This window comes from Lutra lutra, chromosome 6 (genome assembly GCF_902655055.1).
Source record: "Lutra lutra chromosome 6, mLutLut1.2, whole genome shotgun sequence".
Lineage (NCBI taxonomy): Eukaryota > Metazoa > Chordata > Mammalia > Carnivora > Mustelidae > Lutra > Lutra lutra.
The window spans coordinates 28,820,746-28,845,481 of record NC_062283.1 but is presented as its reverse complement, the minus strand read 5'-3'; the positions used below and the strand labels follow the sequence as shown (position 1 = coordinate 28,845,481).

General features: G+C 41.1%; 1 protein-coding gene across 1 annotated transcript in view; it reads right to left on the bottom strand.

Annotated features, from left to right (window-relative positions):
* Window positions 1-13,343: 13,343 nt before the first annotated feature.
* Window positions 13,344-24,736, bottom strand: part of LOC125101552 (protein PBMUCL2-like) — a 32,656-nt gene continuing 21,263 nt past the window's right edge. Inside the window, 2 exon segments of the mRNA XM_047731968.1 lie at window positions 13,344-13,367; window positions 13,856-14,053. Of these exon segments, the coding sequence (XP_047587924.1) occupies window positions 13,344-13,367; window positions 13,856-14,053 (222 nt within the window).

Here is a 24,736-nt window from a genome sequence, read left to right as displayed (position 1 = left end):
GCAGCTCTGGAATAAATCCCACTTGGTCATGGTGAATAATCCTTTTAATGTACTGTTGGATCCTATTGGCTAGTATTTTGGTGAGAATTTTTACATCTGTGCTCATCAAGGATGTTGGTCTGTAATTCTCTTTTTTGATGGGGTTTTTGTCTGGTTTTCGGATCAAGGTAATGTTGGCCTCATAAAATGAGTTTGGAAGTTTTCCTTCCATTCTATTTCTTGGAACACTTTCAGGAGAATAGGTATTAATTCTTCTTTAAATGTTTGTTAGAATTCCCCTGGGAAGCCATCTGGCCCTGGGCTCTTGTTTGTTGGGAGATTTTTGATGACTGCTTCAATCTCCTTACTGATTATGCGTCTGTTCAGGCTTTCTATTTCTTCCTGGTTCAGTTGTGGTAGTTTATATGTCTCTAGGAATGCATCCATTTCTTCTAGATTGTCAAATTTGCTGGTGTATAGTTGCTCATAATATGTTCCTATAATTGTTTGTATTTCTTTGGCGTTGGTTGTGATCTCTCCTCTTTCATTCATGATTTTATTAATTTGCATCCTTTCTCTTTTCTTTTTGATTAGCCTGGCCAGGGGTTTATCAATCTTATTAATTCTTTCCAAGAACCAGCTCCTAGTTTCATTGATTTGTTCTACTTTGTTTTGGTTTCTATTTCATTGATTTCTGCTCTAGTCTTTATTATTTCTCTTCTCCTGCTGGGTTTAGGCTTTCTTTGATGTTCTTTCTCCAGCTCCTTTGGGTGTAAGGTTAGGTTGTGTATTTGAGACCTTTCTTGTTTCTTGACAAAGGCTTGTATCACTATGTATTTTCCTCTCAGGACTGCATTTGCTATGTCCCATAGATTTTAAACAGTTGTGTTTCCATTATCCTTTGTTTCCAGATTTTTTTCAATTCTTCTTGAATTTTCTGGGTCACCCATTAATTCTTTAGTAGGATGCTCTTTAACCTCCATGTATTTGGGTTCTTTCCAACTTTCCTCTTGTGATTGAGTTCTAGCTTCAGAGCATTGCTGTCTGAAAATATGCAGGGAATGATCCCAAGTTTTTTTTTTAAGATTTTATTTATTTATTTGACAGAGATCACAAATAGGCAGAGAGGCAGGCAGAGAGAGAGGAGGAAGCAGTCTCTCTGTAGAGCACAGAGAGCCCAACTCGGCGCTCGATCCCAGGACCCTGAGATCATGACCCGAGCTGAAGGCAGAGGCTTTAACCCACTGAACCACCCAGGAGCCCCAATCCCAACCTTTTGATACTGGTTGAGACCTGATTTATGACCCAGGATGTGATCTATTCTGGAGAATGTTCCATGTGCACTAGAGAAGAATGTGTATTCTGCTGTTTTGGGATGGAATGTTCTGAATATATCTGTGATGTCCATCTGGTCCAGTGTGTCATTGAAGGCCTTAATTTCCTTGTTGTGTTTTGCTTGGATGATCTGTCCATTTCAGTGAGTGGGGGGTGTTAAAGTCCCCTACTATTAGTGTATTATTGTCCGTGTGTTTCCTTGATTTTGTTATTAATTGGTTTATGTAGTTGACTGCTCCCAACTTAGGGGCATAAGTATTTAAAATTGTTAGATCTTCTTGTTGGACAGACCCTTTGAGTATGATATAGTGTCCTTCCTCATCTCTTACTATAGTCTTTGGCTTAAAATCTAATTGATCTGATATAAGGTTTGCCACCCCAGCTTTCTTTTGATGTCCATTAGCATGGTAAAATGTTTTCCACTCTCTCACTTTATTTTGTGTGTGTGTGTGTGTCTTTTTTTTTTTTATGAACATATAATGTATTATTAGCCCCAGGGGTACAGGTCTGTGAATCACCAGGTTTACACACTTCACAGCACTCACCATAGCACATACCCTCCCCAATGCCCAACAACCAGCCACCCTCTCCTTACCCCCAGCCCCCCGGCCACCCTCAGTTTGTTTTGTGACAATAAGAGTCTCCTATGGTTTGTCTCCTTCCTGATCCCATCTTGTTTCATTTATTCTTTTCACCCCCTCACTTTAAATCTTGAAGTGTCTTTGGGTCTAAAATGAGTTTCTTGTAGAAAGCATATTGATGGGTTTTGTTTTTTATCCATTCTGATACCCTGTGTCTTTTGATTGGGGCATTTAGCCCATTTACATTCAGGGTAACTATTGACAGATATGAATTTAGTGCCATTGTATTGCCTGTAAGATGACTGTTACTGTATATTGTCTCTGTTCCTTTCTGGTCTACTACTTTAAGGCTCTCTCTTTGCTTAGAGGACCCCTTTCAATATTTACTGTAGAGCTGGTTTGGTGTTTACAAATTCTTTTAGTTTTTGTTTGTCCTGGAAGCTTTTTTTTTTTTTTTTTTGCTTTAAATTTTTTTTATTTTTTCAGCATAACAGTATTCATTATTTTTGCACCACACCCAGTACTCCATGCAATCCGTGCCCTCCACAATACCCACCACCTGGTGCCCCCAACCTCCCACCCCTCACCCCTTCAAAATTCTCAGATCGTTTTTCAGAGTCCATAGTCTCTCATGGTTCACCTCCCCTTCCAATTTCCCTCAACTCCCTTCTCCTCTCCATCTCCCCTTGTCCTTGTCCTGGAAGCTTTTTAATCTCTCCTTCTATTTTCTTTGACAGCCTAGCTGGATATAGTATTCTTGGCTGCATGTTTTTCTCATTTAGTGCTCTGAATATATCATGCCAGTTCTTCTTGGCCTGCCAGGTCTCTGTGGATAAGTCTGCTGCCAATCTAATATTTTTACCATTGTATGTTAGAGACTTCTTGTCCTGGGCTGCTTTCAGGATTTCCTCTTTGTCACTAAGACTTGTAAGTTTTACTATTAGATGGTGGGGTGTGGACCTATTTTTATTGGTTTTGAGGGGGGATTCTCTGTGTCTCCTGGATTTTGATGCTTGTTCCTTTTGCCATAGTAGGGAAATTCTCTACAGTAATTCCCTCCAATATACCTTCTGTGCCCCCTGCTTCTTCTTCTGGAATCTCAATTATTCTAGTACTGTTTTGTGTTACAGTATCACTTATCTCTTGAAGTCTCCCCTCATGATCCAGTAGTTAGTTGTCTCTCTTTTGCTCAGCTTCTTTATTCTCTATCATTCAGTCTTCTATATCACTAATTCTCTCTTCTGCCTCATTTATCCTAACAGTAAGAGCCTCCATTTTTTATTACATCTCATTAATAGCTTTTTTGATTTCAGCTTGGTTAGATTTTAGTTCTTTTATTTCTCCAGAAAGGGCTTTTATTCCTCCAGGCAGCATTTCTCTAATATCTTCTATGCCTTTTTCAAGCCCAGCTAGCACCTTGAGAATCATCATTCTGAACTCTAGATCTGATATATTACCAATGTCTGTATTGATTAGGACCCTAGCCTTCGGTACTGCCTCTTGTTCTTTTTTTCATGGTGAGTTTTTCTGCCTTGTCATCTTATCCAGATAAGAATATATGAATGAGAGAATAAAATACTATAAGGGTGGCAAAGACCCCAGAAAAATGTATGCTAATCAAATCAGAAGAGACCCCAAACTGGGGGGAGAAGAAAGAGGGTAAAAAGATGTTTAAATTTTTTTTTTAAAATTTAAAAAAAAACACAAATATATGTATATATATGACGGGTGACTAGAACAGAACCATCCACTTGATTTTGGGTATATTTTGGTCTCTTAGAAGAAACTGCCTCCCAACATTTTAAAGAAAGAAAAACATATATATACAAAAATAAGAGTAAACATGATGAAGGGATGGAATATGTTGTTTGGGAAAAGAAAGAAAAAGAAAGTGTAGAGAATTCGCTCAGGCTGGAGACTAGAACAAAGCCCTGTGTTCGATTTAGGGTATATTCTGATCTATTGGAAGAAATTGTATCCCAAAAATTTTTTAGAAGAAAAAACCCTATATGTATACAAAAAATAAAGTTAGATACAATGAAGGATAAAATATGACTATAATAATGAAATTTTTAAAAAGATTTTATTTATTTATTTGACAGAGAGACAGATCACAAGTAGGCAGAGAGGCAGGCAGAGAGAGAGAGAGGGAAGCAGGTTCCCTGCTGAGCAGAGAGCCCGATGCGGGACTTGATCCCAGGACCCTGGGATCATGACCTGAGCCGAAGGCAGAGGCTTTAACCCACTGAGCCATCCAGGGGCCCCAATAATGAAGGTTTTAAAAGATTTTTTTAAGAAAGGTATTGTTAAGATAAACTAGTTAAAAATGTTAAAAGTGGAAAGAGGAAAAATTTTAAAAATGAGAATAAGAAAAAAATAAAATTTAAAAAATTTAATTTTGCAAGATTAAAGAATCATGGGGAGAAAGCCATGAATTCCATGCTTTGCTTTCTCCTTCTCTAGAATTCCACTGTTGTCCTTGATCAGTGAGCTTGGTCTTGGCTGGATGTTCTTGCTTATCTTCTGGTGGAGGAGCCTGTTGCAGTGATTCTCAAATGACTTTGTCCATCGTGGAATTGTGCCACCCTTGCCAGGGGCTGGGCTAAGTAATCTGCTAGGGTTCGCTCTTAGGAGCTTTTGTTCCCTGAATACTTTCCATACAGCTCTGGAGGACAGGAATGAAAATGGCGGCCTCCCAATCTCTGACCTGGAGCTAGGAGCCCCACTCCTCAGTGCACCCTCAGAGAAAAGTGCTTAATCACTCCCGTCTCCCTGGTCTCTGGCTGTGCTCCGAGCTCACCTGGCCTGTGACCAAGCATTTCTGTCTCTGGCACACAGCCCCATTTGGAGTCTCCAAACCCAGCAGATTCCTGCTGCTCTGCTCTTCCAGTGGAAAAAGTGAGTCTCCCCAGATCTGCCACTTGTGGGGTCCCTGCTCAAAGAGCAGTGGCCTGACAGTGCCGCGGATCATGGTTTAAGGTAACCCCAAGCTGAGAGCTCCCTCCTCAGCTCCGTCTCTCTAGTCTGCTTCTCCACTCTGATTCCTGTGAGCTCTGCTACACTCAGACACCCCCAATCCTTCGTGACCCTGCGGGACCTGAGACCACACTGTCCCTGCAAGGGCTCCACCCCCAGTTAGCCTCTAGAGCAATGTCCCTCAGTGGAGCAGACTTCTAAAAGTTCAGATTTTGTGCTCTGTTGCTCCACTGCTTGCCAGGAGCTGGCCCCTCCCCCTGCAGTCTATCTTCCTGTCACTTCGGATTCACTTCTCCACACAACCTACCTTTCAGAAAGTGGTCAATTTTTTATTTCTAGAATTGCTGCTCTTCTTTTCTTCAATCTCCTGTTGGGTTTGTAGGTATCCTGAATGGTTTGATAACTATCTAGTTGAACTCCTGTGACCTGATGTCATCTCAGTCTGCTACTCCTCCATTATTTTGATTCCTCCTGTTGTTGTTTTAAAAATTTTATTTATTTAACAGAGAGAGTGAGAGAGAGAGAGCACAGAGGGAGATGGAGAAGTAGGCTCCCTGCTGAGCAGGCAGCCTGATGTGTGGCTTGATCTCAGGACCCTAGGATCATGACCTGAGCTGAAGACAGATGCTTAACTGACTGAGCCACCCAGATCCCCAAGAGATAGAAGTTTTTAAGGCTTTGTCTACAAATGTCTTTCTTTTACTGTTATACCTGATTAGTATTTGTACTGAAGATGAAATTTCAAGTTGCATAACTTACATCTAGCTTTTGAAAGCATTGCTCTGTTGTCTTATAGCCTCCTCTGTCACTTATTGATTTGTCACTGGTGACCGAGTCTTGATCCTTTTTGATTATTTTTCTCTAAACAATTGGAAAAATTTTAGAATTTTTCTCTCTGTCCCTAGTATTTTTAGGATTCATGATCATATACTTTGGATCTCATTAATTTTGCTAGATACTCAAGGTTCTCTCTCAGTTTGGAATTTTATGGCTCTCAGCTCTGGGAAATTTTCTTGAATTATTTCCTTGATAATTTCTTCCCTTCTGTTCTCTCCTTTGGCTTTTTCTGGAGATCCTATTATTCATCCAGATTAATAATCTAATTTCCATATTTTTTCATGTAAAGATTTTATTTATTTATATGACAGAAAGAGACACAGTGAGAGAAGGAACACAAGCAGGGGAGGTGGGAGAGGGAGAAGGAGGCTTAGTGTGGAGCAGGGGGCCTGATGGGGGGCTCAATCCCAGAACACTGGAATTACAACCCAAGCTAAAGGCAGATACTTAATGACTGAGCACCTTTCATATGTTTTCTATATCATTTATTATTTGCTTCTTTTAAGATTTCTTTTCTTTAAAGATTTTATTTATTTATTTGACAGAGAGAGATCACAAGGAGGCAGAGAGGCAGGCAGAGAGAGAGGAGGAAGCAGGCTCCCTGCCGAGCAGAGAGTCCGATGCGGGGCTTGATCCCAGGACCCTGAGATCATGACCTGAGCTGAAGGCAGTGGCTTAACCCACTGAGCCACCCAGGCACCCCTCTTTTAAGATTTCTTCAGCTTTAAATTCTAATACTTATATGGGTGTTTTTGTTGTTGAAATTATATTTATTTATTTATAGTCTTTGAATTATATTTTTAATTAAAATGCTGTCTTTTAGTTCTCTAAATGTTCATTTTCATAGTCTCTCATTCTTTTTTCATGGAGACAATATCTTCTCTTATTTTTATGAAAATATTGTGGGTTTTATTTTTTAGTTCTTTGCATTGTCTCTATTTCGTTGAAGTTTCTCAATTACTGTATTTTCTCTTTTTTAAAAAGATTTTATTTATGATTTATTTGATAGAGAGAGACATAGCAAGAGAGGGAACCCAAGCAGGAGGAGTGGGACAGGGAGAAGCAGGCTCCCTGCCAAGCAGGTAGCCCAACGTGGGACTGGATCCCAGGACCTGGGCAGGACTCAGGTTCAACCCGAGCAGAAGGCAGACATTCAACCAACTGAGTCACCCAGGGGCCTCTCTCAATTCCTGTATTTTCTTTTTTTTTTTTTTTTTAAAGATTTTATTATTTATTTATTTGACAGACAGAGATCACAAATAGGCAGAGAGGCAGGCAGAGAGAGAGGAGGAAGCAGGCTCCCTGACGAGCAGAGAGCCCGATGCAGGGCTCGATCCCAGGACCCTGGGATCATGACCCGAGCTGAAGGCAGCGGCTTTAACCCACTGAGCCACCCAGGCGCCCCAATTCCTGTATTTTCAATCCCCACGTTTCATTTTAGTGGCACCAAAACGTCACTAGGCTGGTTATCAGAGTATTTCCTCTCAACTGAAATCCATCTTTTTTTTTTTTAATCATTTTTTTCCAGCATAACAGTATTCATTGTTTTTGTACCACACCCAGTGCTCCATGCAATCTGTGCCCTCTCTAATACCCACCACCTGGTTCCCCCAACCTCCCACTCCCCCACCTCTTCAAATCCTTCAGATCATCCTCTTACCTGAGCTGTGATAATAGAGCTTGAGCATTTCTCCTTTGCAATCAACATAAGATTAATCTCTGTCAGGAGAGGGCGCTGGAGGGACTTTGTGGGAGGAAGGGACTTCTGGTTCCAAGAAGCTGCAGTTCCTGATTCTTGTAGCTCCAAGGGCACAAACCATCAGTGTCTTTCGTGGGAACATCCACTGGGCTCCCACTCAGCCACATGCTGAGAGTATGCATTTCCTTAATGAGTTAGTCCTGACATGTACACTGCATGCCCCAGGCTTTGCATGCAGTGGGTGGGCTCCTAGTGCCTGACTCCCTTGTTGCCGCTGTTCTACCCCAAAGTCATATTTCCTGCCAGACCCACTGCGTTGGCCTGGGCATCTCAGTGAAACTATCTGGGGCTCAACCACATCCCCTCCAGGGAGATCTGAATCCAGCTTATTGTGGGGGATGCCCCTCCAAGTTTGTCATCCTTAAGGTGTGCTCCCCTAGCCCTAGACTATGCTTTAGGTTCTCCTTATGTTTTTATGATTACTCCTCCTTACAAGTCAATAATTCTTTATATTAAATTCACCCAGCTCGGGGCACCTGGGTGGCTCAGTGGGTTAAAGCCTCTGCCTTCAGCTCAGGTCATAATCCCAGGGTCCTGGGATCAAGCCCCGCATCGGGCTCTCTGCTCAGCAGGGAGCCTGCTTCCTCCTCTCTCTCTCTGCCTGCCTCTCAGCCTGCTTGTGATCTCTGTCTGTCAAATAAATAAATAAAAAATCTTTAAAAAAAAATTCACCCAGCTCAAATTAGGGCTTTTCTACTGTCTCCTGATTGGACCTTGACTGGTATGGTAATCCTTGGCTTGTAGTTTAAGCTGTTTGATAACAATATATGTTGGTGGGTTTTTTCAGTGGGCTTCACTATAGTGCAAATGGGCTGGATTGTTTCTCCAGAAGATCCTGCATTCAGGGTCCAGTCAGGTGATAGAAAAACTCCATATATTTAAACAGATTTTTTTTCTTAGAGAGGGAGCACACACACATGAAAGTGGGGTGGAGAGGAGCAGAGGGAGAGAGAGAGTGTCAAGCAGACTCCACGCTCAGTTTGGAGCCCAACACAGGGCTCAACCTCATGACCCTGAGATCATGACCTGAGCCAAAATCAAGAGTTGGAGCTTAATGGACTGAGCCACTCAGGTGCCTCTAAACAGATCATTTTATACAAAGAATTGTTAACCATGTATCGAGATCCAGAAAAGGCAAAAAGGAGCAAAAAGTAGAGACCACAGAACCAGACAGTGAGAGAAGCATCTATCTCCATCACTAAGGCTGGGGAACCAAGGGAGGGCTTGGGATTATTAAAGAGTAGAATCTGTTTTTGCAGGGGCCCCAGGGAGCTGGAGCAAGACCTTTGAGCCGGGCTTCAGCCGAAAGTTGGTGTCTCTGAGGTGGTGTGATGGGCTCGTGCTGGGAGTGTGAAAGAACTACAGTTTGGGACCAGCAACTGCTACTGGAACCAGCTGTCACTGCTGTGGTGTGCTGATAGGATTGGGAAGCAAACATGAGGGAGCAAGTCCTTTCTTTCTATTCCAACCCTGAGTGCTCTCTCTCTGCCTAAGAGGGAGCAGCTGGCAAAAGAAAGACTAAAGAGTGGTATTGAACCAGCACAGCTCCCCACCTCCTCTCACTGCTGACGTTTGCAGGGTTTTTCTTGGTCTGATCAGTCTCTCTAGAGGTGATTTCTCCATTATTCTTCTGAGGGCAAGTCTGGCTGCCAAGTTCTCAGACCTCATGGGAAAGAAGACCTGGAAGTCTTGCCATTTTGTATGCAGACTTTTAGTTAATTCTCCCAGTTTCAGAATAGTCCTCTGGACTTCCTTCTCCACTGAGTAAAGCACAAATTGTGGGGGGACTGTGGGAGTCATGCTGCTGTGTAGGTGAGCTAGGGGATTGGGGCTCTATTGGCTTCTCACATGGATATCCAATGTCTGTTTCCAGGCCCTCTTGCATCCCCAAATTCAGAGGTACTTGTTATCTTCATTCTTTATGATTTCGGGGGTTCTGCTTTGTGAAATAACCTCACTTCCAGGATTTTCCCAAGGCCTTAGGCCTGTGAAATCTCATCAGCCATATCTGATTTTCAGTTCTAAGCATTTCTGTAGTTCTCTTCCTTTATCCCAAACTCCTTAGCAAAATCTTATTAAAAATGAGTCTGGGGTCAGGGTACCTGGGTGGCTCAGTGAGTTAAAGCCTCTGCCTTAAGTTCAGGTCATGATCCCAGGGTCCTGGGATCAAGCCCCACATTGGGCTGTCTGCTCAGCGGGGAGCTTGCTTCCCTCCCCTTTCTCTCTGCCTGCTTCTCTGCCTACTTGTGATTTCTGTCTGTCAAATAAAAAAATAAAATATTTTTAAAAAATTAGTCTGTGGGCAGGGGAGGGAAGCTGAGGGGAGTCTGCCATTATCTCCTCCCTGCAGGTCCTGACAGCATCTCCAGTCCAGCTTGCTGATGGGTCCTGCTGTTCTCCCATTATCTCTTCTTAGCCTTATACACAGTGATCTCATTTCTGAGAATCTATCAAATTCTCAGTTGTGGGGAAAGTTTTATAAATAAAAAATATTCATTACTATTTATAATTTTAAGGGGCTTCTGGCTGGCTCAGTAGGAAGAGCACGTGACTCTTGATCTCAGGGTTGTGGGTCAAGCCTCACATTGAAGTAGAGATTACTAAAAAATATAAATAAATCTTAAAAAAAAAAAGGAAGATACTGGAAACAGCATAAATACTCAATGGGGAAAACTATAAATTATGGACTATGCATTTCATACACCATCGTGGAGCTGCTTAAGTGACATTTATTAAAACTTTGTATTAATAAGGAAGATGAAAATATCATAAAAATAAATTTTCAAAAAGGAATAAAGTGGGGTGCTTGGGTAGCTCAGTCAGTTGAGTGTCCAACTCTTGATTTCAGATCAGGTTATGATCTCAGGGCTGTGAGATCGAGGCCCACAATGCACTCTGCCCTGGGCATGGAGCCTACTTAAGATTCTCTCTCTCCCCGCCGCCCCTCCTCTGTTCGTTCACTTGTACTCTCTCAAAAAAAAAAAAAAAAAAAAAGGAATAAAGGAATACAGAATTATATGTGCAATTGATGATTAAAAAAAAATACACCCCCAAACCCCCAAAATCTAGCCATAAAGACTAGAAAAAATGTTTGTAAAAAATGACACCATGATTGTTTTAGTCAGCCTTTTCCACAGAAATGGAGCCAGAAAGCGACTGCCTTCGGCTCGGGTCATGATCCTGGAGTCCCAGGATTGAGTCCCACATCAGGCTCCCTGCTCAGCAAGGAGTCTGTTCCTCCTGCTGACCTCTCTCCTCTCATGCTCTCTCTCTTTCATTCTCTCTCTCTCTCTCAAATAAATAAATAAAATCTTAAAAAAAAAAGAAATGGAATCAGAGATATACAGAGAGAATTGGTTCAGGCAATTGTGGAGGCTGGCATTTCCAAGATTTGGCATGTCCAAGATTTGCAAGATAGGCTGGTGGGCTGGAGACTCAGAGAAGAGTTGATACTGCAATTGAAGTGGGAAGGCTGTTTGGAAGCAACATTCCCTCTTCCTCCATGGGGAAGTCAGCCTTTTCTGTCAGGACTTCCAAATCATTGGATTAGGCACACCCAAATTACAGAGGGCAATCTGCTGTATTCAGAGTCCACTGATTCAAATGTTAATTTCATCTAAAAAATAACTTCACAGAAACACCTAGAAAATGTTTGACTAAATATCTGGGTACTAAGGCCTAGGCAAGCTGACACAAAATTAACCATCACAATGACCTAAGATTTAATCATCTCTAATTTATTCTCTAAATATTTTACTATTTCCCAAAATACATATGGTAATGATGATTTACCTTTATGACAGGAAAAGATCTATAAACACATTTTATTTTATTTTTTTTAAGATTTTATTTATTTATTTGACAGACAGAGAGATCACAAGTGGGCAGAGAGGCAGCAGAGGGAGGGGGGAAGCAGGCTTCCTGCTGAGCAGAGAGTCCAATGCAGGGCTTGATCCCAGGCCCCTGAGATCATGACCTAAGCCGAAGGCAGAGGCTTAGCCCACTGAGCCACCCTGGCACCCCTATAAACACATTTTAAAACAGGCCCAGGATGTCAGGTGCTGGGTGCTTTTCCCAAGCTCCAAATGCCCTTCTGACAGCTTCCATAGCTCTTCTCACCTCTTGCCTTCTGTCATTATTTATACCCAGTGTGTGTCTTCCTCTGCTAAATGGTAAACTCTTGGAGGTCAGCAACCAGGTCTTACTTTTTTTTAAAAGTAAGGTTCCACATCCACCATGGAGCACAACGTGGAGCTCAAACCCACAATGCTGAGATCAAGACCAGGGCTGAGATCATGAATTGGATGTTTAACCAACTGAGCCATCCAGGCACCACAAGTCTTTTTTTTTTTTTAAAGATTTTATTTATTTGACAGAGAGAGAGAGAGATCACAAGTAGGCAGAGAGGTAGGCAGAGAGAGAGGGGAGGAAGCAGGCTCCCTGCAGAGCAGAGAGGAGAGAGAGAGAGGAGGAGAGAGAGCTCGATCCCAGGACCCCGAGACCATGACCCGAGCCGAAGGCAGAGGCTTTAACCCACTGAGCCACCCAGGCGCCCCCAGGCACCACAAGTCTTACTCCTTTTTGAATTTCCCTTATCATAGGAAGCTCTTTCATCAGTAAGTAATTGTTTCTATTAAATTAAATTAAATTAAATTAAATTAAATTAAATTAAATTAAAGGATGTGTGGCTGGTTTAGTCTGTAGAGCATGAGAGTTTTGATTCTGAGGTCATGAGTCCAAGCCTTACACTGGGTGTAGATATTACTAAAATAATAATAATAACTAAACTTAAAAACAAAACCCAAAACTTTAGGACATAATTTTCAAGGGAATTTTAGGAACTGGTATTTTAGTTAATGACAGAAGGAAGATGTGGAGACAGTGGGAACCTGCCCAACAGCATTCATTCAACCCAGATAATATGCTGCTTCCTAAGGCCGCACCCTCCAGAGAGGCCTAGTTGTGGGCAAGTGCAGGGAACTTGTGTTCCAGATTCTTTGCAAAGTCAACTTGATTTGATTTTCCTACCTCTGTTGAAATTGTTAAAAATTATTAACAATGTTTTCTGCAATTCCTTTGAATTTTAATTTATTGCTTATGGTTTAACTTCCTTTTTACTTCTTGCTGAATGTAATGTTGATGTATCTGCTTTGCTTACTTCTGATAAGTTCCCATAAATGGAGGGAGTTTCTATAAACTGAATCCATCTCACTTTGATTTTCAATATATCTGGAAATAATTTTCCAAATTATTTCTCTGCTCTTAAGACACAATAAAAATTTTACTTTAAAATTATGTCAACTCCTTGATATATAAATGGAGGTATGGGATGACAGTAACAGTAATACTGTAATAATGTATTATTAACTGTAATTATTAACTGTAATAATGTGGTAAAGAACTTAAACTTGGCCAAACATAAAAGAAACTCATTTTTGGGTTGGGGGATGGGGTAACTGGGTGATGAGCCTTAAGGAGGGCACTTGGTGTAATGAGCACTGGGTGTTATACACAACTGATGAATTACTAAACTCTATCCCTAAAAATAATAATATACTATGTGTTAACTAAACTGAATTTAAATAAAGAAAATTTTAAAAAAGAAACTGATTTTTGGAACAATACCCAGAGGAGAAAATAAAGATGTGCCAAGTGTTGTCTGCCCTTTGAATTTGACTGGTGGTTCTAGGTCTTTCTTGAGGATCTTCTCATCTGTGGTATCTCAGGTGCCTGGGATTCTGAGAAAATCCCACTGAAAGCAAGAGTTTTTTCCATTTCATCCTATATAGTGACTTTCCAGTCCTTGCCCAAACACAGAAGGTGGAAACTGAGGGTGAAGAAAGAAAAAAAATCTATGAACCCAGAAATCTGGTTGGTCAAAGAGGAAAGACATTCAGAACCTACAAAAGGAAGAGGGGATCTGGAGATCATCTGATGAGAAAAATGCAAGTGTGGTTTAAGGTGGTGCTGGTGGAAGGTTACTGGCAGGTGTTATAGATAGACAGTCTTCACAAATGCTCCACAGATGAGCTCTTAAGGTTTTTGTAGGAATCTATAAATAACTGAAATGGCTTTTCTTGATGACCCAACAAGTTTGCTCAATCAGCCAATCTTATCTTATCCAGAGAAAAACTAAACTCACTGTTTCCCAATTACCCATATCTTTCCCTCTCCCCTCTCCCTCCTCTCTCTTATGAATCCTGCTTTAGTCTTTGTATGTCAGCTGTCAGAGTGGCCTGGCTATTCTCCTCTACGTGCACGAATTTTTTCTGCTACCATGGACTAACTATACAATTCCACTGTTTCCTAACCTTTTGAACTTTGCTTCCTCATTCCAAGTCAAGACCCTTCCAGCTTTACACCTGATCACTATCACCATCAATGTCACCATCACTGTCTCCATCTCCACTACCATCTCCACCACCATCTCCACCACCATCACCATTACCACCTCCGTCACCACCACCATCTCCACCATCTCCATAAACATCACCAGCATCATCACCACCACCGTCACCACCACCACTACATATTGATTATCATCAGCAGTGCCATCATTACTCTCATCACCACTACCATTTAGTTCCTGTGAGAGCAAAAAGTACATCTAATTCTCACAATATTCTTTTTAAAAAGATTTTATTTATTTATTTGTCAGAGAGAGAGAATACAAGCAGGGGGAGCAGCAGGGGGAGAGGGAAAGGTAGGCTCCCCATTGAACAGGGAGCCTGATGTGGGACTTGATCCCAGGACCCCAGGATCATGACCTGAGCTGAAGGCAGATGCTTAACTGACAGAGCCATCCTGGTGCCCCAATCATCACAATATTCTTAGGAAAGTACTGTGATTTTCCTTTGAGGAAATGAAGTCAAATAACTTGCATAGAGTTACACATTTAGTAAGTCCCACAACCAAGATCTAAACCTAGGTTTGTTTGGGGTGCCTGGGTGGCTCAGTCTGTTAAGCTGCTGGTTCCTGGTTTCAGCTCAAGTCATGATCTCAGGGTTGTAAGATCAAGGCCAGCATTGGGCTCTGCACTAATCAGGGGGAGTCTGCTTAAAGATTCTCTCCCTCTGCCCCTTCCCTTGCTCTCACTCTTTCTCTCTCAAAAAAATAAATCAATCAAAATAAATAAATAAATCTTTAAAAAAAAACCAATAACCTTGGTTTGTTTGATTCCAAAGCCCAAACTCTTACCCATTATACTATACTGCTTTCTAAATTCTTTCTACTACCAGCCACTTCTTTATAGTTCTATTTTTTAGTGTGAATTCTTTCTTTAACAGATTTTATTTATTTATTTGAGAGATAGAGTGAGAGAGCATGCACACACGAGAAGGGGGGGGTAGAGGGAGAGGGAGAAGCAGGCTCCCCACTGAGCAGGGAGCCAGAAGCAGGGCTCGATCCAAGGACCCCAAGATCATGACCTGAGTCAAAGGCAGATGCTTAAACTAGTGAGCCACCCAGGTGCCCATTTTGGTGTGAATTCCCAATAGAAAGAATCTGGTTGGTTTGGCTCAATTTTTAGTACCATGCCATATTACTAGTCACTGGCCAGCTTATTGATTGGCTGACCATGAATCAGGTACCCATCTCTGGACCAGTTAGCTGTGGTCAGAGGGCGCAGGGTGCCTGGGGCTGTGTTCTCAGCAGAGGCTATGTGTGTAACAGGTGCTGTAACTGGCATGCTCAGTGTATGAGTAGGTGTCTGACTTCCCCTGGAGTTTGTTCAAGATAACAATTTGTAATGTACATTGATTAATACTTCATCTCTTTCCTCAGATTATTTGAAATGGCTTATGACAAAAACACAATTATGAAATAATAATACATAAATACACATGAAAACCTTTAAAACATACAAAATGAGGCAAAAGTGAACAGAAATACTCAAATACTCAAAGCCTTAGGAATGAAAATATTGAGGTACTTGCAAAAGTTAGTGTTTTAAGCTTTTTGAGAGAGAGAAAAGAGAAAAATATGGGCAGCCTATAGTGCATATGAGGAAAAGGAAAGTAAAGCAAAAATTTCGCATTTTCCCAGCAGTAAATTCTAAAATAAATCTCTCCTATAAGGTCCTTAATAAGGACACTAAGTAATATAAAGCTAAAAGTTTTCAGCAAATTTTCTGTAGCAAATTCAATAATCGATTTCATATGCTTTTCACTCTAGCAAACCTAGCCAAGGAGAAGGCAGAGCATTAAGACACGGGGTAATGGAAGAGATTCCAGGGAGTGCTAAAATAAAGTCCTACAAAGATAGAGATGTCCATGATCCAGGGACAGAATATAGAGAACTTAGAGAAGAGAAAATTGCATGTTCCTTATATAATCATCTCTAAAATATCATTTATCTCCATTGGACTATTATTAGGAGCTGTATACCAGAAATCCTAGTTTATACTGTGTGAGGTAACTTTAGGATCCTTTGCTGATTGAGATTGATTACTTTTTCTTTTCTCTTCTTTTCTTTTATTTTTTTTCAAGATTTTATTTATTTATTTGACAGAGATCACAAGTAGGCAGAGAGGCAGGGGGAGGGAGAGAGAGAGAGAGAGAGGGAGAAGGAAGCAAGAGAGAGGAGAAAGCAGGCTCCCCGCTGAGCAGAGAGCCCAAGCGGGCCTCGACCCCAGGACCCTGGGATCATGACCTGAGTAGAAGGCAGAGGTTTTAACCCACTGAGCCACCTAGGCGCCCCTCTTCTTTTACTTTTTAAGATTTAATTTATTTATTTGAGTGAGCGAGTGAGAGAGAGAGCACAATTAGGCAGAGCCACTTGTGGGGAGAGGGAGAAGGAGAGGGAGAGGGAGAAGCAGGCTCTCCGCTGAGCAGGGAACCTGACACAGGGCTCGATCCCAGGACCCCGGGGCCACTACCCAAGCCAAAGGCAGACCCTTAAATGATTGAGCCAAGTTACTTTTTCCTTGTTAAAAAATATATTTATTTTTATTTATTTTTTATTGAAGTACAGTTTACACAATGTCAAATTAGTTTCAGATGCATAACATTTGACAAGTCTATACATTATGCTGCCCTAACCACAGGTATAGCTACATCTGCACCATACAGCTCTATTATAATATCAGTGACTCTATTCCCTATGCTGTACCTTTTATTTCTTGACTTATTCCATAACTGGAAGTGTCTATCTCCCACTCTCCTTCACACATTTTACCTATCCCCCTGCCCCCCACTCCTCTAGCAACAATCAGTTCGTTCTCTGTGTTTATGGGTCTGTTTCTGCCTTTTGTTTTAGTTACCTTTTCTTTCTCTGACTGACTTATTTCACTTAGCACAAGTTCCACCCACATCATTGCAAATGGCAAGATTTCATTCTTTTTTTAAATTTAGTTTAATTTAATTTTTTAAGTGTTCCAAGAATCATTATTTATGCATGACACCCAGTGCTCCATGCAACACATGTCCTCCTTAATACCCATCACCAGGCTAGCCCATCCCCCACCCCCTTCCTTCCAAAACCCTCAGTTTGTTTTTCAGAGTCCATAGTTTCTCGTGCTCCATCTCCCCCTCCAATTTACCTCAATTCACTTTTACTTTCCTTCTCCTAATGTCCTGCATGTTATTCCTTATGCTCCACAAGTAAGTGAAACCATATGATAAATTACTTTCTCTCCTTGCCTTATTTCATTCAGTATAATCTCCTCCAGTTCCTTCCATGTTGATACAAAAGTTGGGTATTCATCCTTTTTGATGGAGGTATAATATTCCATTGCATATATGGACCATATCTTCTTTATCCATTGTCTGTCGAAGGGCATCTTGGCTCTTTCCACAGTTTGGTGATTGTGGCCATTGGTGCTATGAACATTGGGGTACAGATGGCCCTTCTTTTCACTACATCTTTTCACTACATCACTACAAGATACATCTGTATCTTTGGGGTAAATATCAGTAGTACAATTACAGGGTTATAGGGTAGCTCTATTTTTAATTTTTTAACGAGGCTCCACACTGTTTTCCAAAGTGGCTGCACCAACTTGCATTCCCACCAACACTGTAAGAGGATTCCCTTTTCTCCACATCCTCTCCAACACATGTTGTTTACTGTCTTGCTAATTTTGGCCATTCTAACTGGTATAAGGTGGTATCTCAATGTGGTTCTGATTTGAATCTCCCTGATGGCTAGTGATGATGGACATTTTTTCATGTATCTGTTAGCCATTTGTATGTCTTCTTTGGAGAAGTGTCTGTTCGTGTCTTCTGCCCATTTTTTGACGTGTTTATCTGTTTTGTGTGTGTTGAGTTTGGGGATTTCTTTATAGATCTTGGATATCAGCCCTTTGTAGTGTCATTTGCGAATATCTTGTCCCATTCCATGGGTTGCCTCTTTGTTTTGTTGACTGTTTCCTTTGCTGTGCAGAAACTTTATTTTGATGAAGTCCCAAAAGTTCATTTTTGCTTTTGTTTCCTTTGCCTTTGAAGACATTTCTTGAAAGAAGTTGCTGTGCCCAGTGCCAAAACAGTACTACCTATGTTCTCCTCTAGGATTCTGATGGATTCCTGCATCAAGTTGAGGTCTTTCATCCATTGCGAGTTTATCTTTATGAATGGTGTAAGAATGGTTGAGTTTCATTCTTCTATACATAGCTGCCTAATTTTCCTAGCACCGTTTGTTGAAGAGACTGTCTTTTTTCCACTGGATATTTTTTCCTGCTTTGTTGAAGATTAGTTGACCACAGAGTTATGGGTCCATATCTGGACTCCCTACGCTGTTCCACTGGTCTATATGTCTGTTTTTGTGCCAGTACCATGCTGTCTTGGTGATCACAGCTTTGTAGTAAGTTTGAAATCAGGCAACATGATGCCCCCGGTTTTGGTTTTCTTTTTCAACATTTCCTTAGTAATTCGTGGTCTCTTCTGGTTCCATACAAATTTTAGGATTGTTTGTTCCAGCACTTTGAGGAACGCTGGTGGAATTTTGATCGGAATGGCATTGGAAGTACAGATTGCTCTGGGCAGTATAGATATTTTAACAATGTTTATTCTTGTGATCCATGAGCATGGAATGGTCTTCCATCTTTTTGTGTCTTCTTCAATTTCTTTCATGAGTGTTCTGTAGTTCCTTGAGTACAGATCCTTTACCTCTTTGGTTAGGTTTATTCCCAGATATCTGATGATCAGCCACTCTGGAAAACAGTGTGGAGATTCCTTAAAAAATTAAATATAGAGCTAACCTATGACCCTGCATTTGCACAACTGGGTATATACCCCAAAGATACAGATGCAGTGAAAAGAGGGCCATCTGTACCCCAATGTTCATAGCAGTGATGGCCACAGTTGCCAAACTATGGAAAGAACCAAGATGCCCTTCAACAGATGAATGGATAAAGAAGATATGGTCCATATATACTATGGAGTATTATGCCTCAGAAAGGATGAATAGCCAACTTTTGCATCAACCTGGATGGGACTGGAAGAGATTATGCTGAGTGAAATAAGTCAAGCAGAGAGAGTCAATTATCATATAGTTTTGCTTATTTATGGAGCATAAGGAATAACATGGAGGACATGGGGAGATGGAGAGGAGAAGTGAGTTGGGGGGAAACTGGAAGGAGGGATGAACCATGAGAGACTGTGACTCTGAGAAACAAGCTGAGGATTTTGGAGGGGAGGGAGGTGGAAGGTTGGGTGATTCTGGTGGTGGGTGTTATGAAGGGCATGTATTGCATGGAGCACTGGATGTGGTGCATAAACAATGAATTCTGGAACAATGAAAAGAAATTTTAAAAAATAAATGTTATTTTTTTTAAAAATGTAATAACATTTATTGAGTTTAGAATATTAAGGGAGAAATTATACTTATATAAGAAAATAAAAATAATCTTCAACCCAATCCATAAATATTGCTAGCATTTTGGTATTTTTAAATTCACTGGTCATCTGCTTCTTCTACTGAACTTTATGTTATAAATAATATCTTACCATTAAAAATTTTGCATAAAATAATTTTATTTTACTTTTTAAAAGATTTTATTTATTTATTTATTTGACAGAGCAAGAGAGACATTGAGAGGGGGAATACAAGCAGGAGAAGCGGGAGAGGGAGAAGCAGGCTTCCCGCCACGCAGGGAGCCTGATGTGAGCCTCAACCCCAGGATGCTGGGATCGTGACCTGAGCCAAAGGCAGACACTTAACAACTAAGCACCCAGGCGCCCCTGCATAAAATAATTTAAAATAGCTGCTTAATGTAACACCATATGATATTCTCTTTTGCTGGGTTTGTCAAATGTTTCCAATTCCTTTTAAACCACTATCTCAACAATTCAAACATGATTTTAAATTGACTAGATTCAGGGGGCTGCCAAAGAACATAAATGTGCTGCACAATGTCCACAATAGCCAAAAAGTATGGGAAGAGCCCAGATGTCCATTGACAGATAAATGGATAGAGATGTGGTATATGTATATAATGGAATATTTTTCAGCCATCAAAAAGAATGAAATTTTAAACCTCCCAAAAAACAAGGGCCCAGGACATGACAGATTTTCTGGGGAATTCTATCAAACATTCAAAGAAGAAATAATACCTATTCACCTGCAGCTGTTTCAAAAAATAGAAACAGAAGTAAAACTTCCAGACTCTTTAAGTGAAGCCAGCATTACCTTCCCCAACCTAGGTAAAGACCCCATCAAAAAGGAGAATTTCAGGGGCGCCTGGGTGGCTCAGTGGGTTAAGCCACTGCCTTCGGCTCAGGTCATGATCTCAGGGTCCTGGGATCGAACCCCGCATCGGGCTCTCTGCTCAGCAGGGAAGCCTGCTTCCTCCTCTCTCTCTGCCTGCCTCTCTGCCTGCCTCTCTGCCTGCTTGTGATCTCTCTCTGTCAAATAAATAAATAAAAATCTTAAAAAAAAAAAAGGAGAATTTCAGACCAATATCCCTAATGAAAATGTATGCCAAGATTCTCAACAGAATCCTAGTTAATAGGACCCAACAGTACATTAAAAAGATTATCCACCATGTCCAGGTGTGATTTATCCCTGGGATGCAAGGGTGATTCAACATTCGCAAATCAATCAATGTGAAAGAACAAATCAAAAAGAGAAGAGAGAAGAACCACATAGCCCTCTCAATTGATGCAGAAAAAGCATTTGAGAAAACACAGCATCCGTTCCTGATTAAAACTCTTCAAAGTATAGGGATAGAGAGAACATTCCTCACCTTCATAAAATCTATGAAAAACCAACAGTGAACATCATTCTCAATGGGAAAAAGCTGACAACCTTCCCTTTGAGATCAGGAACATGACAAGGATACCCACTCTCATCACTGTTTTTCAATATAGTACTAGAAGTCCTAGCAATAGCAATCAGACAACAAAAAGAAATAAAAGGTATTCAAATTGGCAAAGAAGTCAAACTCTCTCTCTCTTTGCAGTTGACATGATACTTTATATGGAAAACCCAAAAGACTCCACCCCCAAACTACTAAAACTCATACAGCAATTCAGTAATGTGGCAGGATACAAAAATCAATAAACAGAAATCAGCTGCTTTCTTACACACTAACAATGAAAATATAGAAAGGGAAATTAGAGAATTGATACCATTTACTATAGAACAAAGAACCATAAGATATCTGGGAATAAACCTAACCAAAGAGGTAAAGGATCTGTACTCAAGGAACTACAGAACACTCATGAAAGAAATTGAAGAAGACACAAAAAGATGGAAGACCATTCCATGCTCATGGATCACAAGAATAAACATTGTTAAAATATCTATACTGCCCAGAGCAATCTGTACTTCCAATGCCATTCCGATCAAAATTCCACCAGCGTTCCTCAAAGTGCTGGAACAAACAATCCTAAAATTTGTATGGAACCAGAAGAGACCACGAATTACTAAGGAAATGTTGAAAAAGAAAACCAAAACCGGGGGCATCATGTTGCCTGATTTCAAACTTACTACAAAGCTGTGATCACCAAGACAGCATGGTACTGGCACAAAAACAGACATATAGACCAGTGGAACAGCGTAGGGAGTCCAGATATGGACCCATAACTCTGTGGTCAACTAATCTTCAACAAAGCAGGAAAAAATATCCAGTGGAAAAAAAGACAGTCTCTTCAACAAACGGTGCTAGGAAAATTAGGCAGCTATGTATAGAAGAATGAAACTCAACCATTCTTACACCATTCATAAAGATAAACTCGCAATGGATGAAAGACCTCAACTTGATGCAGGAATCCATCAGAATCCTAGAGGAGAACATAGGTAGTACTGTTTTGGCACTGGGCACAGCAACTTCTTTCAAGAAATGTCTTCAAAGGCAAAGGAAACAAAAGCAAAAATGAACTTTTGGGACTTCATCAAAATAAAGTTTCTGCACAGCAAAGGAAACAGTCAACAAAACAAAGAGGCAACCCATGGAATGGGACAAGATATTCGCAAATGACACTACAAAGGGCTGATATCCAAGATCTATAAAGAAATCCCCAAACTCAACACACACAAAACAGATAAACACATCAAAAAATGGGCAGAACAGGCGCCTGGGTGGCTCAGTGGGTTAAGCCGCTGCCTTCGGCTCAGGTCATGATCTCAGGGTCCTGGGATCGAGGCCCGCATCGGGCTCTCTGCTCAGCAGGGAGCCTGCTTCCCTCTCTCTCTCTCTCTGCCTGCCTCTCCATCTACTTGTGATCTCTCTCTGTCAAATAAATAAATAAAATCTTTTAAAAAAAATGGGCAGAAGGGCGCCTGGGTGGCTCAGTGGGTTAAGCCACTGCCTTCAGCTTGAGTCATGATCTCAGGGTCCTGGGATCGAGTCCCACATCAGGCTCTCTGCTCGGCGGGGAGCCTGCTTCCCTCTCTCTCTCTCTGCCTGCCTCTCTGTCTACTTGTGATCTCTCTCTGTCAAATAAATAAATAAAATCTTTAAAAAAAATGGGCAGAAGACATGAACAGACACTTCTTCAAAGAAGACATACGAATGGCTATCAGACACATGAAAAAATGTCCATCATCACTAGCCATCAGGGAGATTCAAATCAAAACCACATTGAGGTACCACCTTACACCAGTTAGAATGGCCAAAATTAGCAAGACAGGAAACAACATGTGTTGGAGAGGATGTGGAGAAAGGGGAACCCTCTTACAGTGTTGGTGGGAATGCAAGTTGGTGCAGCCACTTGGAAAATGTTATTACTTTTTTTAATGAAAAGGGAAGTTATTGAGCAAAAGAGAGTCTCTTCTACAGTTCCTTTTTTTTTTTTTTTTTGAGAGATAGAGGGAGAGAGCATGAGCATGAGTGGGGTGGTGGGCGGGTGGGCAGAGGAAGAATGAGAGAGAGCAGTGTCTTGCAGAGGCCAACAAGGGGCTCAGGGACTCAGAATCCTGAGATATGACCTGAGCCAAAATCAAGAGTTGGATGCCTAACCAAATGAGCCACCTGCCCCCCCATCTCTTCTATAGTTCTTAAGATTGCTGTCAGATCCATCCAAATACCCTTTCTGTAGTCCTTGCTTTTGGCAGCAATAAAAAACTACAGGTATTTTATGAGCGTCAGTGGTGGAGAATGTATATTAGCCTATTTATTTTGGTTCAGCTTTGCTTCTGATCATTAGAGGCCAACTAAAATAAACTGAAAAACATAAGCTCACATTGTTCCCAGAAGATCTTTCCACAGGGTGACATACCATGGAGTTCTTGAGCTGTCTCATCATGTAGCAAAGGATCTTGTTGGAAATGCATTAAGTCATACACCAAAGCAGAGGCCCAAGTGCCAAAGAAAGGGAAAATAGAACAGTTTCATGGCATTTGCTTCTACATGGCAAAGTTGATCCATGCCAGGTATCTCTAGTCCAGTGCAACCACACTACAAACTCAACTGGGTCTTCTGGCTTAATATGTCTGATTGAACACAGACACATTTGTCTCTGCTCCCATCAGAAATCCCACCAAAATTTGGTGAAAGTTTTTTAAAAGGCAAGATCCTATAAGGAAGAAAATAACCAGGAAACTATATAATCTATGTAAACACCTAAGTGAATAAATCAAGATCTGGCCAGTAGCCAGTAAATGCATAAACAGATAAGCAGATAAGAGGAAAAATAAAAGTAGGCTCTCAGTCCTCCCTGTATGGATGGGTTCTCCTACTGGTTGCTTCTCTGCTTCACCTCCAGCATGCTCTGAGTTTCAGGGTCTAGTTTACCTCCCCACAATTGGAGGTACACTTGAGTGTGCTTTCCCAGCCCAACACACAAGCTGCCCCACTATCCCTATTCTTGTACAAAGTGGGGAGGACATGTCTTCCCTTGATCCAGACTCTAGACCACCTATCAGGATCTGACTTCATTAGGATGATTCAAAATGGAAATGAATCACTCTGAAGGGGAACTATCCCAGTCCTATATGACCTTTGACCTCAATGCTTTATGGCCTAAGATAGTGATATCTAATAGAAATACAATGTGAGTTATGTGTAATTTAAAAGTTTTTAGCAAGATAGAAAACAAAAGATAATTTTTTGAGAGAGAGAGAGTGGGGGGAGGGGCAGAGGGAGAGAAAGAGAGAGGATCAAGCAGGTGGAGCATGGAGCTTGATGTGAGGCTTGATTTCACAACACTGAGATCATGACCTGTGCCAAAATTAAGAGTTGGACGCTTAACCAAGTGAGATACCCAGGTGCTCCAAACAACAGGTAAGTTTAATAATATATTTTATTTAACTCAGCATATCCAAAATAATATATAATTTTAAAGTGTAGTAAATATAAAATTATTTGTGAATTTTTTGGTACTAAGTCTTTGAAATCTGTTGTGTATTGTATAACTAAGAAACATCTCAGGGGAACCTGGGTGGCTCAGTAGTTAAGTGTCTGCCTTCAGCTCAGGTCATGATCTCAGGGTACTGGGATTGAGCCCTGCATTGGGTGCCCTGCTCAGCGGGAAGCCAGCTTCTCCCTTTCTCACTCCCCCTGCTTGTGATCCCTCTCTCACTATCTCTCTCTCTCTGTCAAATAAATAAATAAATAATCTTTAAAAAGAGTCTGAATTTGGACTAGACCCATGTTAAGTGCTTATTGCTACATGTGGCTAATGGCTACCATATTGGACAGCATGGACCTATGACCCTTAATGAGGAAACTATAGCAACATGTGTTTGTCTTGGGTCATTTTCTTCAAGAATGAGTTAGTCTTGAGTGATAGACTTTTCTGAGCATCTATAGAATGGTCTATCACAAACTGCATTAGACCAGGTGAGGTGACAGCCTGAAGGGATAGCCAGGCCTGCACACAACTATATGGAG